Below are 18,508 nucleotides of genomic sequence, written 5' to 3'. Positions count from 1 at the left end.
ATGTTTGTATTCTGTGATTTCATCACTGTGTGTACATTCTGTGACATCATCAATGTGTGAAACCAATGCGTAATGGCATTATATGTTATCCATGTGTGGAAATAATGTTTGCATTCTGTGATTCCATCAATGTGTGTACATTCTGTGACATCATCAATGTGTGTACCCTGTGATGTCATCGATGAGTGAAACTACTGTGTCTACATTAATAACATTAGTATATTTACTATTTGTGCACGATACATCACGTCATGATATATTTGATTCCTCAATTAAAATCATTTACAATATTGTATTCCATTCAACTTTATGGTATATTCCCTTGCAAGTTTGTTTTATATATTTATCGTGCTTACTAACATACCTATATATATCTATTGTATATAAATATTCCGTCCAATGACCATGCATTCCTTATGTACTTAAATTATATTTAGTATTATATATTGAGTAATTTTTATATGAACGTAGATACTTTAAATAAGCCCATTTGTAACGGTACAATGTGATAGCAGAGAAGCTCTGGTAGAAATAGAAAAGAATGATAAAATAGAATTCCGTCCACAATTAATATTAGTCTCTACAAGGTATTTTGTGAAGAAGGGAAAATATATATCACTATTTACACACTTTGTTGGTCCCAAGTTGTTCCTCTTAATAGGGGTTACTACAATGTTTACTGTACTAGCATTCCGTCCACTAGATTTAGTCGGTCTTTTTTTTAACGCAGGGTGATCTATAGCAGCATATATTCTTGCCTTAATACTACAGCATGAAAAAAATATTAAAAATTGAGGTCTTTTTTGAAAAATAAATACTAAACATAACCTATTTTTGTATTTTAATTGTTGTGTGTTGTTTCATGGTACTGTATAATCTTTTTATAAAGATAAAATAGAAAAAAATGCAAATTATAAACATTGCTGTTACTGTGTAAAAAGTATAAGTTCTAAAAAGAGATTCGGGTAAATATTTGTAACGAACATTTCTTTGCACATATATGCATAAATTATACTTGAGCTGGTTCGTAAAAAAAAACTCTTGCTGGCGACACCATGTAAAGCGAAACTAGCATTTCGGCTTAATATCTATAGAAAGACATTTTGGTACACACATGGCGTGTCTTGCATATATTTCAGCAGGTCTAGAAGTAAAACGCTAATTGGTGACACCACGTAAAGCGACTACTGTAGTCTAGGATCTTGATGGCGACTTGTTTGTACACATGGTATGTCAAATATTATATATATTTGAGCTAGTCTAGTTACAGACTAAATCAAAACGGCAACTGGTGGCACCATGTGAAGTGATGCAACTAGACTATGGTTGCCTAGGGTCTAAACATCGATTCGGCTTAATACTGTTAAAAAGCTAAATATATGTATATTTGAGTTAATCTAGACAGACTGAAACAAAAATAGCCAACATAGCACTCGCAAAATATTACTAGCAATATAAAAAAGGTGTTTAAAGACTTTTGATTAGTCTTGACTGTCATTTTGTGATATTGTGAGAATAGTGAATTCTACGAGGTACTTCAGCAAATAATCAACTGAACTGAATATATTTATTCAAAGTATAAACAGAATTATATTTTTAAATTTAAACAAAATCAGTAGAGTTAGTTCATATAATCTAATATGTATGGAAAACAGTAAAATGTTGAATTCTTAATCTAAAATGAAAAATCATTTGTTCATAAAACTGCTTTAAATATTCTATGTGTTTATAAAATCAATATAATATAGGCAGCAGTTTATTGCAAAGACTTCCTCAAACTTTGAAAAAAAAAACTTAACTAAAACCATGTTATTTTAGTTAAAAAATGTAGTTTATAAATACCGCTGTTGAGTAAATTTTGAAATAATCCCTCCCTGAAAAAAAAAAGATTTTTTTGGGAATATGTCATTTGATTATCACATTAGTTATTAGTTATTCACTTTAACCAAAAATAAAATATGCAACTGTAATTTAAAGCAAAAATTAGTCAAATTGTCTGCCAGACGTTTTTGGTTAACTGTTTATTGTTAAGGTAAAAAGTTCTGGGGTAGAAATATTTGCGAGATCTTGCCACAGAATGTGATAACCACAAAGAACTAAAACTTTGGAAAGATGGTTGTGTAACGGCATGAAGCTTTTATGTTTCGCTGTTGTACAGTTCGTAAAATGTAGGTCCAACTCTATCTGTGTGGTGTAACTTCACATTTACATAGCATACTGCAAGAATTTGTATTTAACAATCTGATTTGACACTAACTTATACTTCTGTGCATAGATTTTTAATAAGAATTCTACGGCCTCTATCATAGTCATTTTCATCGACGCTCACTAACAACCGAATGGCATTATGACCAATCTCCTCCTTCAACGCTTCCGATATGAACACGCTCTTCAACGCTTCTAATAAAGCGCCGTTTGTATAGTCTCTCCAGAAAGCATCTAGATACGTTATCTCAGAGAATTTAATATCACAGACGATTGAGCCAAGATCTCTTGTCCGCAGGATTGTGCTTGCTTGGGAAAACAGCTCAAATTGCTTTTCTTTGCGGTGTTGTTTGTTGGAGTGTATGTGATTGTGTAATTCGTCATCATGGCGGATGTATTCTGCTCTCACTCTTAGCTTCACATCTAGATAAGACATAGAATAATAAGTTATTAATTATAATACTAACCAATGTGACACTATACTCAATTTAGGTTTTGCAAAGTATACAGTAGGTAGATAGTGATTTAATAATATTAAAAATCATTTTAAAGTTTTTAAGTTACACATAATGATATAACACATAAAACATTTAAAATAATTAATAACATCATAATAAAATGAAATGCAGTAAATCCCTTTTTAAGGTGCAACTTTAAGACTCAACAAAGTCTCCCCTGAATACAGTATTAACAATTACATAAATGAAACTAAATATTCAATTAGTTTGTTTGATTATTTTTATGGAAACTATGTACCACATGTATGAAGTACTTCTCTTGGTAAAGAATCTTCAACATTTTCATCTTTCCGACAGCCCTTAATCTTCTTCCCAGTACTATCCTTGCAATGTTTCCGTCTTTTCGATGACATTTTCACATTTTTTTCTAATCTTCTTTTTCTAACATTTTTTGTCAAACTACTAGAGGAAGATTGTTCATGCTCAGGAATGTCTCTTTCATTGTCCATTTCTTCTTCTGATGACGATTCTGATGATGATGTGTCAGAAGTTTCCTTTTGATGATATCTTTTAGTTTTCAAACACGTCTTTGATAAATACGCATTAACTGGATCTGGTAAGACTATGGAAAAGAGTGTAATAGATTATTAATTGTAAAATGTGTGTTAAAAAAAATAGTCTTTAAATGTCTATTATCATTAGGCCTTTAATTATGTCATAAACAAAATCCATGATAAGTATTAATTATTATAGGCCTAGGCCTAGGCCACATGACACGTCCTACATATAGAATTGGTACATGAGAGTGACTCATTTAGACTACAAACTAAGCCTCCTAACTCGGCGGTCTAGGCCTAGTAGTAGCCTAGTAGGCCCTCCTCTAGGCCTAGCCTAGCCTCTACTACTGTAGGCCTAGGCGCGCCCTAGAGCCAGATTTTTCTAGCCCTTATTTAATTTATTTAAAACTAGCCTAGGCCTAGGCTACTTGTATTGTATAGAAAGCGATAGTTTAACACAAATATCGTACTTGTCGAAGGTTTAGCAAGAGTCACAAGTCGTGTGAGATCATAACGTCGTATTACACGCAGGACTGTCAACAGATGATTCAAGTTGCCTTCATCACACATCCCCTGTCTTCTGAGGGCGAGAAACAAATCGTATCCGCTTCGCACCCTAGCCTTGTCCTCGGAAACCTTATCTAAATCCTCCAACCATTCCCCTTTAGGATCACTAATGAAAACCGAAACTATTGTTTCAAAATTCTTCAACGTCAGATGCTTTGAAATGTCCTGAAATAACTCATCTAACGTGTGCATTGACGTTTCTCCTGACTTAGTAAAGTACTTGCAACTTTTAAGAGTCGCCATTTCTCTGTTGTTGATTGAATTGCATGTTGTGTTGTTGCAGGCGTATTCTAGAGGGCGGAATTTATTTACTATGCATTTTGCGCGCGACCCGTGAAAACTTTAAGCTCTGTCCATGGTCTACACATCGAGGTCTACACTATCAAAATGTGTGGAAAAAAAATGGAATGTGCCCATATATGGACATGATGATGTCATATCACTACCATATTTGGGCATATCACTACCATTTTCGTCACACCACATTTTTTTTTCAAATTAGTTTTTTGATTTAGGCCTACGTATCTGATTGCTCTGGCTCTTCTGTAAACGCGAATAACAAACATTATTTTATTATTTCATTGTTAATGTTATGATGGGAACGAATGAACGTAACGTGTTCTTTTACCGGTTTAATTATAATTAATTTAAAATTAAATAAAATAAAAAATCAAATAAAAAGTTAAATAAATATTAAAATAAAATTTAAATAAATAGGCCTAAATGATATGCGAGGACCACAATGCAAAACAAGTTTATTTATACTTGATTGTGTATTATCCTGTATAAATATGTTGTTAAATAAAATAAATAAATAAAAATAAATAAATAAATATGCAATAGCGGATCCGTTGTTTTATTCATTCATTTATTTTCTCTGAAACCAATTATTTTTACTGCAGTGCATTACACACAGATACGCATGTTTTGTAGATGGAGAACTATTAAATTTTGTTATTCTTTTTTAATTATAGTTTTTTGAGGATGAAATATTTCCGAAATGAAAGAAATTAAAGTTGAATATTGAGGAATAAGTTCGTAGACCTACTTTAACGTCCATATAATGGTCAGGTTAAGTGCTGGTAGCCAAGCCTACTGTCATTGCCGTTTCAAAAGGCAATAACAATTTATTATTACCCAGTATAAATAAATATTTCAATCAATATTAATAATAGACTACTATAATAGCCAACTATACAAAGTTTAATCCACCACGCTCTATTGAAGCCAAGTCGGAAATAACCGTATTGTTTGATTTAAATAGAGCTGTCGGGTATTTGAGTAATTGCTTTTACAGAAACAACCTTTAACCCGTTTAGTCAGTTTTGATTGGATCCGATTTAACCGTTGCATAGCATTCATAATCATTATTTACATAAGTAAGTAGACTAAGCATTACATTATTTTGTACATGACCTGCACGTTCGATCGTCCAGGTACCTAAGGTATTGTAATTACGTGTGTTGGTGAAAAGAGGTCACGTCGATTCACACGACACGACCGCCGGACAGACATGTTTTGTAAAGTATTATCAATATGCGTGCTTGTTTTAGCCATTGTACTATCCTTAATGTCGGCTGGGGTATTTGATTCACCACCAGAGCCTCCCGAGTATGGCGACGGATGGTGGGGTAAAGGGCCCCGACCAACAACGCCGCCATCAGATGTTATAACGTCGTTTAAAGTTGAATTTGACAACTCTGCTTTGAACGATTTGCAATCGAGAATAAAAAATACCCGATTTGGCGAAGGGCTAGAAAACAGTCGGTCACACTACGGTATAAGACCAGAGTACATGAAGAAGGTGGCAAACTATTGGCTAAGCAGTTATAATTGGACGAAGCATCAAGAAGAGATCAATAAATTTGATCATTTTAAAACCAACATCGAGGGCTTGGATATACATTTTATACATGTCAAGCCAATTCTCAAAGCGGGACAGAAAGCGGTTCCATTGATGCTAATTCACGGTTGGCCTGGCTCTTTCTATGAATTTCTTCAAATTTCTCGTATGCTTACAAAATCCACTGATGGTAGTGATGAAGATGTGGTCTTTGAGGTCATTTGTCCTTCTATACCAGGCTTTACTTTTTCAGAAGGTTCTCACAAAATGGGTCTCGACGCTGTCGTCGTTGCAAGAATCTTTGATAAACTCATGAAACGAATTGGCTTTAACCAATACTACATCCAAGGTGGAGATTTTGGAGCTACCGTAATTGTTAAGATGGCTCTAATAGCACCGAATTCAATCCTAGGTTTGCATTCGAATATGGCAGTACCATATGTTTCATTCCAATTTCTTCGATTCGTCATTGGAAGTTATTTCCCAAGTCTGGTGTTAAGCTCCAAAGAACATCAAGAAATGGTTTTTCCAGCGAGTTACCTGTTGAAGGAACTTATAAAGGAAACCGGTTACTCACACATACAAGCAACCAAACCAGATACTATTGGTCACGCGCTTGACGATTCGCCTGTTGGATTAGCTGCCTACATTTTGGAGAAATTTACGACGATAACTAAACATAAGGATGATCGAAATAAGGATGACTGTGGCATTGAAGGAAAATTTGATTTGGATGATCTTCTGACAAATATTATGTTATATTGGATGACTGGTTCAATGACAACGGCAATGAGGTTTTACAAGGAGAACATGCCAAAGGTGTTTCAAGATCCTATGTATGAATTTAATGTTCCATCAGCCGTTGCAGTTTTTCCAGACGAGTTACTACGACCGCCAAAACCATGGCTTCATGGACAGTATGTTGATCTTGTACAATATACTATTATGCCACGCGGAGGACATTTTGCTGCTTTGGAGGTTCCAGGTTTGTTAGCAGAAGACCTTAAAAAGTTTGTTATGGCGATAAATAAAAGAAAACACGTTTAATTAGATCAGGGAAGGATTAAAATGTCTACTTACTGTATAACAGCCATTTAATGTTAATCTAAACATTACATACAGTATGCCTATTACCTATACTTGAATTTGAGGTCTAGCTTGGAGCAGCAGCATGTAATGTTATATGGTACAATAATGCACACTATAGTCTAGTCTAAATAGAGACATGCATTGCATTTTACACTTTGATTCAAGGGTGGATAGTATATGTTATAAATGTTTTGATAATTGATACCAATTTTAGTTGAAGCTTTACATAACGAGATAATCATAGCTCATGCTGGCAGGTCTGGACGTCACAAGAGCACTTCTTCACACTCAGAAAGTTGTAATAACACCTCACAGTGCACCAGCAACGAAGTACAGGAATGCGACTATGAGTCAACAGCTTTCCTGAATCTAAAATCGTTCAGCTGGAGTTATGAGTACTGAATTTTGATCCCAAAACTTTAAGAAACACTGTAACATTAATCTACAATTTTGATTTAATTATGATTTCAGAGGGATTTTTTAGGGACTCGTTTATTTTGCTCTGTTCTTAAAACTTTTGAACTCCAGTTTTTTTTGCAGCATATTAGTATAAGACATGCTTTACATGTTAGGTAGATTTTTATTGTAGACCTACTGTAAACAAATTATGATAAATCCTACAAACATTTTCTTTTTAATAACTCGCCTATTCGTAATAACACTATAAAAAGCTTGGTTCCCACTAGAACGTAACACTAGAACGTAACGCAAGGACGTAAACGCAACGCAAGCGTTTTAACCAATGACAAGAGACAGTTAGCAATCACAAGCGAATCAGCCATCGCTTGTGATTGATCAATTCACTTGCGTTTCGTTACGTCCTTGCGTTGTGTCGCTAGTGGGTACCACGCTTAAATTCAACAGTTATACCTCTTACACACCTGAGATCATGGAGTTAAATTCTCAGATATACGGAAATATTGAGCCATTGTCACATTATTGTGCTAATAATTATTATGATCTTGTAGTACTAGTAGATAGAGGGGCGGAGGAAAGACAAAGTTGTTATAGAGACAACACTTCCAAAGCTGAAATAAATAACGGTCTTTACATAAAATACATCTGTGTCTCTAGTCTCGGTATCTAATATAAAAGACAACAAACATAACAGCTAGGGCTAGTGTTGCCCGAAAGCTCTGCTAACTTTTCTGGCTGTTTTACTTCTCGTTTTGATTTAGCTTTTCGCTTTTATTTTGTATTCCATTGAGATCCAGCCACTGATACCCACAGCATTGTCATTTTTTTCAGTAATTTGCCTTTGGATGTAAATATATATATATATATATATATATATATAAACACAACAGGCATAGAAATAAATTCCAAACCGCTCGGTGATACACTGAAAATTATTTAATTAATTTTTGAAACGACAAAGATGAGGAAATCTGTGAGAATGAGAAAAAGTCGCCCCAACCGAGACTCAAACTCGGACCGTCTGCTTGATATGCAGTTGCCCTAACCATTAGACCACTGAGGCTTTCATGGTATTGTTCTTTAACTCGATCGGATAACGACCCTTTAACATTCTCGGCGTGGTACGGTTTAAACTATTTAATTAGCGCTTCTTCTTTTTTCGATTGTCCTTTTTGCTGTTTTTTGTTATTTTTATTATGTTGCTTTGTTTGTCTTTTTTGCTGTTCTTTCAAAGGACCTCATTGGAAACAAGTCCGTAGAGGACTTTTATGAGTTATCCTTGGCATCCTTGTTTTATTTTGGTATTTTTATATTTGCCAATTTTAATTGTATGTCTGTGATATTTTATGTACTGATGCCGAAATAAATCAAATCAAATCAAATCAAATGGAACACAACTAGTCCTCAGTTGTACGCACGCGCACCAGAGATCAAATTGATATGCCCTCATCTATAATTCAGTATATTTATTCACTAAGCGGGATCTCGAGAGATACTTTTATATATAAACACAACAGGCATAGAAATAAATTCCAAACCGCTCGGTGATACACTGAAAATTATTTAATTAATTTTTGAAACGACAAAGATGAGGAAATCTGTGAGAATGAGAAAAAGTCGCCCCAACCGAGACTCGAACTCGGACCGTCTGCTTGATATGCAGTTGCCCTAACCATTAGACCACTATATATATATATCTATATATTGTTTACTATGTCTTGTTTTTTAACGAATTATGTAGAATTGTTTAAATAATTGAGAAATTAAGTTTGACGTGACCTATTAAGTATATACTGTACATGCGAATAATTTGGCATGCTTAGTCGATGTTCACTGAACCGTATATCCGTTTACGTGCTGATGTGGCGGGATAATATTATATAATTTTATATTGGATTTAACTACTTTATGCAGAAATTATTTTGTAACACAGGCTTGTAAGGTAATTCGTGAGATTTAAACGGTTTATGAGTAAGTATATTTCAAGTAAACGTAAGTTTCAGTAGGCCTAATACTAAACTGCTATCTACAATCAGCTGCAAAAAGGCCACAGGCTCTCACAAAAGTAGGCCTATAATCATACAATATAATATATTGTATGCTTATACTATATATATTATATATATATATATATACCATTAACTTTGGTTTTATTCAATTTTAATACTCCAATATTTTGGTATTTTTTCTTTATGTATTTTAAATATTGTTAAATGAATGCTAAATGAAATTAATTAAATACAATAGCGGGAGTTATAGTTACGTACAAAATGAGCCTGCTGTGTCGTATAGACCAGTGTTGCCGTAGCCCTGTTTTAATCTAGTAGCCCTGTTTGGTTTGATGTTTTGTTGTTTTTTTATACCTTTGGCAGGAAGGTACTCTGTATAATGTAATCGATCACGTGTGTCTTTTGTCTGTTTTCTATCTGTTTGTTAGCAGGAGGATCAGATTAATCAAAATGCTATTGCAAGATCTTTTTCCAAAATGAAAATACAGATAGATATGTGGTCAAGGACAACTCCATTAATGTTTGAGGCAATCCGAACCACGGTCCCAAAGCCGGTCTTAAAGTAACAAGTAAACTGAAATTTGAAACAAGCACAAATGTGCGATACTCAGGGTACAGAAAAAGAAGCTGTAATGACGTCATAAGACAGGATGTAACGTCACATACACATTAATAACCTGCGCTACCAAATACGGCTATATTCCGAAAAGTTACGTCACATAACTGGAAATGGCATAATTACGGTAAATTATATAAAATCTCGAAGTGATTTTTTGCTATTTCCGGGAGCAGAAGTGACGTCACAATATCATAAATAGGTACGTTTTACTGTATATATTCTTATTCTCCAAGGCAAGACCTTTGAATTGCCACGGCTGTATTACGACGAAAAACGTTTGGCACCAAGGTACCATCTTCGAGACGTCATATGGCTGCATCCGGGTTGAAATTAAAAAATACGGCTCTATAGCTTTGAGGACATGTCCCTGTAGTGTAGTATACCCATGCCAAATCCCAGCTCAATAGGCCTACTACAACCATGGATTAACTTTAATCCATGCTACAACGAATAAGGGAGGATTAGTACTTTATAAATCGCAATTTTTTCGATTGGTACCATGTTTATGACGTCATAATTCTGCATCCGGTTGAAGTACGAACATTTTCTTTCTATAGCTTTGTTCACTATTACCCAGTATATGCATGCCATGTTTCAGAGCCGTCAGACGACGCGTGAACCGGGCGCGTGAAGAACTAGTGGAAGAAGAGGAAGACGAGAATATGAGCGAGTCCTAGACTCGGGTACCCCGAGTAAAAATGGGTCAGGTGGGATTCGAACCTGCGACCTCTCGCTTACAGGGCGAGTATCATACCACTAGACCACAGCCATATAGTGTAGGCCTATGATATTATCACAGCTTTTCACCCACTAGATACACTAATACAACAAACGACCTTAAACTTGAATACGCAACGGTTTTCAAAAATAATATTGCAGGTTCGAATCCCGGCAGAGACAAAAAAACTAAAAAATACTTTCGCCAATGAGCTATGATCGACGCGATTATGAGATCATGGTCCGAATATGAGCACTGATTCAATAATTTGACAGTATGATTTATATAGCCTATAAATCAATTGTAGCACTGTCAATTTATTGAAACAGTGCTCATATTCGGAACATGATCTCATAGGCTAATCGGATAGAGCATAGTCATCGGCGAAAGCTCCATTTTCTTATGTAAGAGAATTTTATATTAGGCGGACTATGCACTCTCGGAGTGGCTTTCTCGTTTAACTATGTTGTAAAACGGTATTTTTTTTTTTATACTTTAGTGTCACTCAAAAAAACTGTGCTAGTTGGTAGACTAATGAAGAGATACATGACCACAATATCGAGCCTCGAAGCTGAATTTACGGTAATCCATGAAGATGAATTGTGTGGAAATACGGAAAAATACGCCAACGACATTGAAGGAATTATTCTTTGTCCTATTGATGTTTTTACTCTACCAAAATTAGTCGACATGCATTCGCTTCCAAAATTGAAAATTATTAGCGTTCGTGGCGCTGGAGTAGATGGTCTGGATGTTGTGGCGTTCCGTAAGCGGAATGTTCGTATAGCGGCGATTCCAAAAGTCACTGCTGAACCGACTGCCGATTTTGCATTCGTTCTGATGCTTGCTACGGCCAGAAAACTTTCTGAAGGTACTTCAGTATTCATATAAAATATGTATAATTAAAGTATTACAATTAGTATGAAACTCCAATCTGAGACTTTGTAGAGCATCGTATGTAGCCTTTATTTTTTCTCCACATTTTCCATTTCATTCATATCTAAAAAGTAAACTTAATCAACTATCAAAGGGATTACCCACTTTGCCTTTGAATAAATTGTTAGATAGTAAATGATGAATTCACTGCATGTGTATCTTTGGCAATATATTTAATATTAAATCGATACCAATAATTTTTATATAGGCAATTAACGTAAATGATAGAATTCCTCATCTGTCACTTGAAAGATTTCAATGTGTAGGCCTATAACTTGAAAAATGTCAAATGGTAAATTAGCAAAGATGCTCAGCTTATATTCTCATCTACATTTTTTTTGCAGCCGTGACAGCTTCAAAAGAACGTTTAACAATTTACGACTCGGCTTACTTCAATTTAATTGGACGAAACATTACTGGAGCGACAATTGGTATCCTTGGTATGGGTAACATAGGGTATTGTATTGCAAAACGAGCAATGGGATTTAATATGAAAATATTGTACCATAATAGAACAAGAAGGTATGTTCTCATTTTAATAGGCATGTGTTTTCGATTTCTGTTTAGGGACGTGAAACTGATCGTGTCGCAACCAAACATAACACCTTTGATCTACCAAATCTATAAAAGTTAAATTTAGATCCATAACTGCTGACCTCGTTGCTGGTGGCATTTGAAAGTTGTCAATTTTGCCATAGCTTCATGCATGCACTTATCTATATCAATAGTCCTTTAGTATTCCAGAACGACATACAATGGTCAACCTATGCATGTGTTAGTTTAATATAATTATTTGTTTTTAAATATCTAAATGAAACAGATCGCAATTAGACGAGGAACGCGTTGATGCTGAATACTGCGAAACATTAGAAGAACTGCTAAAACAGGTAGATTTTCTCGTCATTGCTGTGCCACTAACAACAGAAACCAACAAGCTAATTGGCCAAAAAGAATTAGCATTCATGAAGCCTACATCAATACTAATAAACATTGGAAGAGGTGAGTATAACAAAATACTTCTATAAAAGCAAACAGCATATGCTTTCATCATCTGCGCATGCTTATACCTGTACGATGGTTATTCTGATATTCTTCTGCTATGTCGTTGTTGTCTTGTCGCTCTGCGTATATAAATTAAAAATTCTCCACGTCTTAATGACATGACCCTTTTTTTTTAATTACATAAAACGTATTATTCTCATCTTGAACCAAAGATCAATGATAAGTAGGCATATCTGTATCTGTAACGACAAACCTGTGCCATTTTTGGTCCGTAGCTTAATAACGGAAGAATCTCTACACGTAGCCTACAAACAATATTTTGTTTCACAGGGAGCGTGGTTGACACTGATGATTTAGTTGATGCATTGCAGAACGGGACAATCTCTGCTGCTGGTCTCGACGTCACAGAACCTGAGCCTTTACCAAAAGGTCATCCACTTCTTCAAATGCAGAACGTTATAATAACACCTCACTGTGCAACGGCAACGATGGAATGCATTGAAGAAATGAGTCAACAAGCTGTTCAAAATCTAAAATCGGGTCTTTCAGGAGGAGTCATAAACATTGAACTTTGATCCATAGTAAACCTTTAAGAGACAATCAATTACATTATTTGCCTTGAATTATGGTTTTTACTTCGAGTTTTGTTTGAAATTTCACTGTACAATATTCGAAGAAATTCTAGTTTCTAAATGTATGCCATACTCCAATCAGTTACATGTGTTTTGGGGCACGTTAACCGGTGAGCTGAGTGTTAAGTTTCTCAATAAACTATGGCCACAACTTATTTTCTTTGTTCAGTGGTTGGCTTAAAGTAGGAGAGAGAAGAGCCATATACAAACGTATTGTACGCGTTACTTTAGGCCTACCAGTGATGTATGTACCATTGCAATGTGTTATTTGAAAATAAAACATTACAATAAGCCTACAATACACTACTGCACTCTCTTTAGATCTCACTATTGTTACCCTTCGTGTAAGACGCATCTAAATGCATACACCACCTGTGTGACAAATTATGCTAATATTGTGCTTTTCGTCAGATATAAAAACCTAGCGCAACAAAATTAGAATTATGAAAACCACCTGACTCGATGACCAGATTCTTCTAAAAACGGGGTCCTCCGTCTCTAACCTACATGAGTCTTCCTACTCCTGGTTTTATGCACAAACTTCTGTGACATATGTTTCCTTAGACATAAATTTAACTTTTAAATATCAGTTGGAACAGATAAATAAATCTTTATAAAATCGCCTACCCGCTCCTACGATCCGTGACGTAGGCATGTGGTAGCAATTATAAACCGGAACAACAAATTCAGTACGTTTATATTGAATTGTAAGCAGCAAAGTGAGTAGTCGTCGGCAGTTTTATTCACAATTTCGATAAAATCAGTAAGTATTGAATTGATACTGTATAAAAACATCGACAGATTAGGGACCATGACACATTATTCTACTGCATGCAGTTAGTTATATTGTTAGTTTAGACTCTTTCATGTTTGTTCAATTATTTACTCAACCTTTTAAAGTTTTTTTGTAAATCTTCTCTCTTTATATATTTAATCTCTTTATTAATTGAAATGACTGCATCATAAATGAAACTATAAGCAACTGTTATTGTAGCAAATACAAAGACAGTAACTGGAGTAGAATAATTTTGACATGGTCCCTTAACGTTTATTCCACAATTGATTACATTTACAATTAAAATGTGTCCGTTACGTTGCACTAGAAGGGTTAATAATGTTAACTTACCCAAAAGCTGCAATTTCTTTCTGGCTGGCTTTATCGTTTCTTGTTTAGCTTATTCTAGTATCTGCCTCAGACGTAGGCTTCCTCTCCTCTGGTTAAGGTGGGAGCTGGACGAGAATGATCAATGATATGACCAAACAATAAGGTGCTTTAAACAGTCCTGGCTTAGTTTCATCTATTGACATTGTCGTTCACGACAAACGTCGGCCAAAATACATACATACAATACTGTAATATACTGTTCCATATTTATAGTGGCACGCAAACAAACTGTGTTAATTTGGGAACAACTGGAGAGGTTTAACACCGTTGATTTGAATACTGACTTCACGGTGATTAATGTTGATACGTTTTTTAGTAATACCAAACAACACTTAAATGACGTCGAGGGAATTATCCTTTCTCCTATGGACATTTCGAAATTTTTGAATTGTGTCGACATCTCTTCGTTTTCCAACTTGAAAGCTGTTAGTGTATGTGGCGCCGGAATAAATGGTTTGGACGTCGTGGAGCTGCGTAAGCGGAAAGTCCGTGTGTCGAGTATTCCTCAGGTCACTGCTGAGCCAACTGCCGATCTTGCATTTATGATGATGTTGGCTGCGGCTAGAAATCTCACTAAAGGTAAACATGTAAAATACTAATGGATCATGTCAAAATTATGTTAGTGCACTGTACCATATTAAGTTTTGCTTCAGTGTAGAAGTAACATAAGAAAAAGAAACATAATTTGGGGAAAAATAGCCATATAACAAAATAGGCCTACTAGTTGTTTCTTGATCTAGGAATAATTTCTAAACTGAAACTGTATTCTACAATTTAAGTTATTAGGCATTTTATTTTTACAGCCCTTGAAATTTCAAAAAAAGGCTCCGCAACCAGAGATGCGGCTTACTCTAAACTAATAGGCCAAAATGTCACTGGAGCAACACTCGGAATCCTTGGTATGGGTAACATAGGCTACTGTATTGCGAAACGAGCAATGGGATTTCGAATGAAAGTATTGTATCACAATAGAACAAGAAGGTTAGTGATATATTTTCATTTACTGATGATTAAAAAAATGAAAGACAATTTTAGTTGCAGTTAAATGGAGAAGATAACACTTATAATTTTAGAAAAGTAAATTATATCGACGATTAAACAACCAAAATAAAACCTAGCTAGCTTGATACTTTATATACGAAGTCAGAGAGAAATGATCATTAAACATAAGACTTCGGTATGGTTATTTTTACTGTATAATAGATCACAATTAGACGAAGAATGTGTTAATGCTAAATATTGCAATACATTAGAAGAACTCCTAAAGCAGGCAGACTTTCTTGTGATTGCTGTGCCACTAACAGTCGAAACCAGAAAACTTATAAGACAGCCACAATTAGCTCTCATGAAGCCTACATCAATACTTATAAACGTTGGAAGAGGTAAGCATGTGAAACACAGTAACAGAAAAACAAATAATCATCGCCATCCACATTGTGACGTCATGCTTCTTCTTCATCAATATACTGTAACAATAGTTTCTTTGTATTCCACAGGGAGCGTGGTTGACACTGATTATTTAGTTGAAGCTTTGCAGAACGGGACAATCTCTGCTGCTGGCCTGGATGTCACAGAGCCCGAGCCTCTACCACAAGACCATCCACTCCGTCACATGCAGAACGTTATAATAACTCCTCACAGTGCAACGGCAACGGTGGAATGCATTAACGAGATGAATCAACAAGCTGTTCAAAATCTAAAAGCGGGTCTTTCAGGAGGAGTCATGAACATTGAAATTTAAATAATATGATTTGAACCGCTTGTAGAATGCACAAAGATAAGTCTGGTTGTAAAGCAATATGTTTTCTTCGCATGGTTTCCTTATTTATAAAAAGCAATCATTACATGTAACGTTTATTGCTCTAAAATTGTAAACTGTCGACCAATCGAACATATGGTGCTCCAAAACCAGGTATTGCAGTATGTGTCTAAAACTTGTTAGGTCACATAGATTTTAATACAGGCCATAAACGTAGAATTGGCCTTTTACATGTCACTTTATGAATTACACTTACACTTTGTGATACCGATATTATGTACATTATTCATGTTTTGGCAATAACGACCGCTCTTAATATATAACTATAACCAGTATTACCTACTGATTGACCTTTCACACTACTATTGTTTAGATTATACATTTTCTGTAAATCGAGAACCGTGGATTGTGTACACTACTAAACATTCATAGTTCAAATCAAGCGTGATAAAACCCATTGTAGGCTAGAATACAAAACAAACATTTGGTACGATTGTACACTTTACGCTTGTCAGCTTAACTTCCCGCTCTATATCAATCGGTAGAGAACAAGAAATAACGATGATTTTCAAAGTTATATCTGTTTTTGTTTTGCTTATAGCTGTAATTGTTGCTCTTATGTTAGGTGGAGTGTTTGATTCAGCTCCCGAGCCACCAGAATATGGAGATGGCTGGTGGGGCAAGGGTGAAAAACCTAACACCCCTCCGGATGAGTCCATAGTGCCATTTGAAGTTCAACTTGAACAGTCTGTTTTCAACGACTTGAAATCTAGGATTCGGAATACTCGTTTTGGTGAAGGACTTGAGGACAGTCGCTTTAATTATGGTGTACGACCAGAGTACATGAGGAAGGTTGCAAAATACTGGCTAAGTAGTTATAATTGGACGAAGCAGCAAGAGGATATAAACACATTTAATCATTTTACAACCAACATTGAGGGTTTAGATATACATTTCATGCATGTTAAGCCAACTCTCAAAGCTGGACAGAAAGCGGTTCCATTATTGATGATTCACGGTTGGCCTGGCTCTTTTTATGAATTCTTGAAAATTGCTCCTTTGTTGACAAAGGCCAATGACCAATCTGATGTTGTTTTTGAGCTGATATGTCCGTCTATTCCAGGTTACACATTTTCAGAAGCATCGCATAAAAAAGGTCTTGATGCTTTGGCAGTTGCAAGGATCTTTGACAAACTAATGAAAAGACTTGGTTTCAGACAGTACTACATCCAAGGTGGTGATTGGGGAGCATACATAATTACTAAAATTGCACTTATCACTCCAAGTTCCATTTTGGGTCTTCACAGCAACATGGCAACTACTCGACTTCCCCTCCAGCCACTTTTCTTAATGATTGGTAGTTACTTCCCAAGTTTGATATTTAGTTCAAAAGAAGATCAAGATAAGGTATTTCCTGCTGGTGAAAAGATAGCCGATCTTTTGCTTGAAACTGGGTACATGCATATACAGGCAACAAAACCAGATACTGTAGGCAGCGCTCTTAATAATTCTCCCATTGGACTAGCGGCATATATATTAGAAAAGTTTTCAACAGCAACAGATGCTAAAGGTCGTGATATGGATGACGGTGGCATTGACAAATACTGGACATTAGATGAACTACTAACAAACATCATGCTGTATTGGATGACAGGTTCCATAACTCCTTCCATGAGATTCTATAAGGAAAACATTGCAAATGCTTTTCAGGAACCGTTTTATAAAATAAATGTTCCATCAGCTGTTGCAGATTTCCCGATGGAGTTTGCTCGTACACCTGAACCATGGGTTCGTAAACAGTATGTTGACCTCATGCAGTATACTATTATGCCACGTGGAGGCCATTTTGCAGCATTTGAAGAACCTCAGTTACTTGCAGATGATATTCGTAAATTTGTTACGGCCGTCGAATTGAGAAGAAAGACACCGTGATCTTTACTGTTTCCTCGTTTTGAACTTCAGTTATATCCTACCACCTATCTAAAATAATTATAATAAACAATTTGATATCATGTAAAAATCTAACTTTAAATTTTATCTTTTAATGATCCAAATAACATGAAATATTATAAAAATAATTAATTGTTATATGAGTTGATGGAGAGCGCGTTAATTACCACCATTATACATCACTTTTTTGTTAGATTGGGCCAATTCCAAATGATACGTAATTCGTAATTGACCAATCACATTGTAAGAATACAATCAGGTGATTATAAAATCTTTTAATTTACAGTAGACCATGAAAAATTATTTGTGACAGGTTATTCAATAAAACAGAGTTAACAAATGAAAACATACGACACTGATAGTCCTACCCTTTAATGTAAATTACATGTAAAATAAATTAAGTACAGTACAATATTAGGCCTATAATATGGGCTAAATCAAGAAAAAAACATCTTAAATATACCATTGAGGGCCTAGCCTACTACTAGGTCAACACGTATTCCACAAACGTCTTAAATGTAGCATTTACATACACACACCAAAGTCAATAAAGTTAGTTATGCCTTTAAGAAAATCAAAACA

General features: G+C 35.2%; 3 protein-coding genes and 2 pseudogenes across 4 annotated transcripts; 4 read left to right on the top strand and 1 right to left on the bottom strand.

The window, feature by feature from the left end:
• Positions 1–899: 899 nt before the first annotated feature.
• LOC140056918 (death effector domain-containing protein-like) lies at positions 900–4,072 on the bottom strand. The gene is made up of 3 exons (XM_072102443.1): positions 3,691–4,072; positions 2,962–3,285; positions 900–2,628 (listed from the first exon to the last, which is right to left on the bottom strand). The coding sequence occupies exons 1-3, from the start codon at positions 4,028–4,030 to the stop codon at positions 2,258–2,260; spliced, it is 1,035 nt and encodes a 344-aa protein (XP_071958544.1). The 5' UTR covers positions 4,031–4,072; the 3' UTR covers positions 900–2,257.
• Positions 4,073–5,183: 1,111 nt separating this feature from the next.
• On the top strand, positions 5,184–7,880 carry LOC140057077 (epoxide hydrolase 1 pseudogene; annotated as a pseudogene).
• Positions 7,881–9,017: 1,137 nt separating this feature from the next.
• LOC140057079 (glyoxylate/hydroxypyruvate reductase B-like) lies at positions 9,018–13,280 on the top strand. The gene is made up of 5 exons (XM_072102612.1): positions 9,018–9,107; positions 10,982–11,353; positions 11,763–11,940; positions 12,239–12,417; positions 12,751–13,280. The coding sequence occupies exons 1-5, from the start codon at positions 9,104–9,106 to the stop codon at positions 12,993–12,995; spliced, it is 978 nt and encodes a 325-aa protein (XP_071958713.1). The 5' UTR covers positions 9,018–9,103; the 3' UTR covers positions 12,996–13,280.
• A 458-nt stretch (positions 13,281–13,738) lies between these two features.
• LOC140056586 (glyoxylate/hydroxypyruvate reductase B-like) lies at positions 13,739–15,959 on the top strand. 2 transcript variants are annotated; one of them, XM_072102009.1, is made up of 5 exons: positions 13,739–13,815; positions 14,431–14,796; positions 15,021–15,198; positions 15,421–15,599; positions 15,714–15,959. In XM_072102009.1, coding segments are annotated over exons 1-5 (969 nt in total). In that variant the 5' UTR covers positions 13,739–13,814; the 3' UTR covers position 15,959. The 2 variants fall into 2 exon arrangements, with proteins under 2 accessions (XP_071958110.1, XP_071958111.1); XM_072102010.1 differs by having other exon boundaries at positions 13,743–13,815; positions 14,534–14,796.
• Positions 15,960–16,537: 578 nt separating this feature from the next.
• Positions 16,538–17,916, top strand: LOC140056585 (epoxide hydrolase 1 pseudogene; annotated as a pseudogene).
• Positions 17,917–18,508: the final 592 nt, after the last annotated feature.

The sequence above is a fragment of the Antedon mediterranea genome, chromosome 8, assembly GCF_964355755.1.
Source record: "Antedon mediterranea chromosome 8, ecAntMedi1.1, whole genome shotgun sequence".
In the NCBI taxonomy this organism is placed as follows: Eukaryota; Metazoa; Echinodermata; class Crinoidea; order Comatulida; family Antedonidae; genus Antedon; species Antedon mediterranea.
The sequence above is the reverse complement of the archived record's forward strand: the minus strand, read 5'-3'. Positions and strand labels throughout refer to the sequence as shown.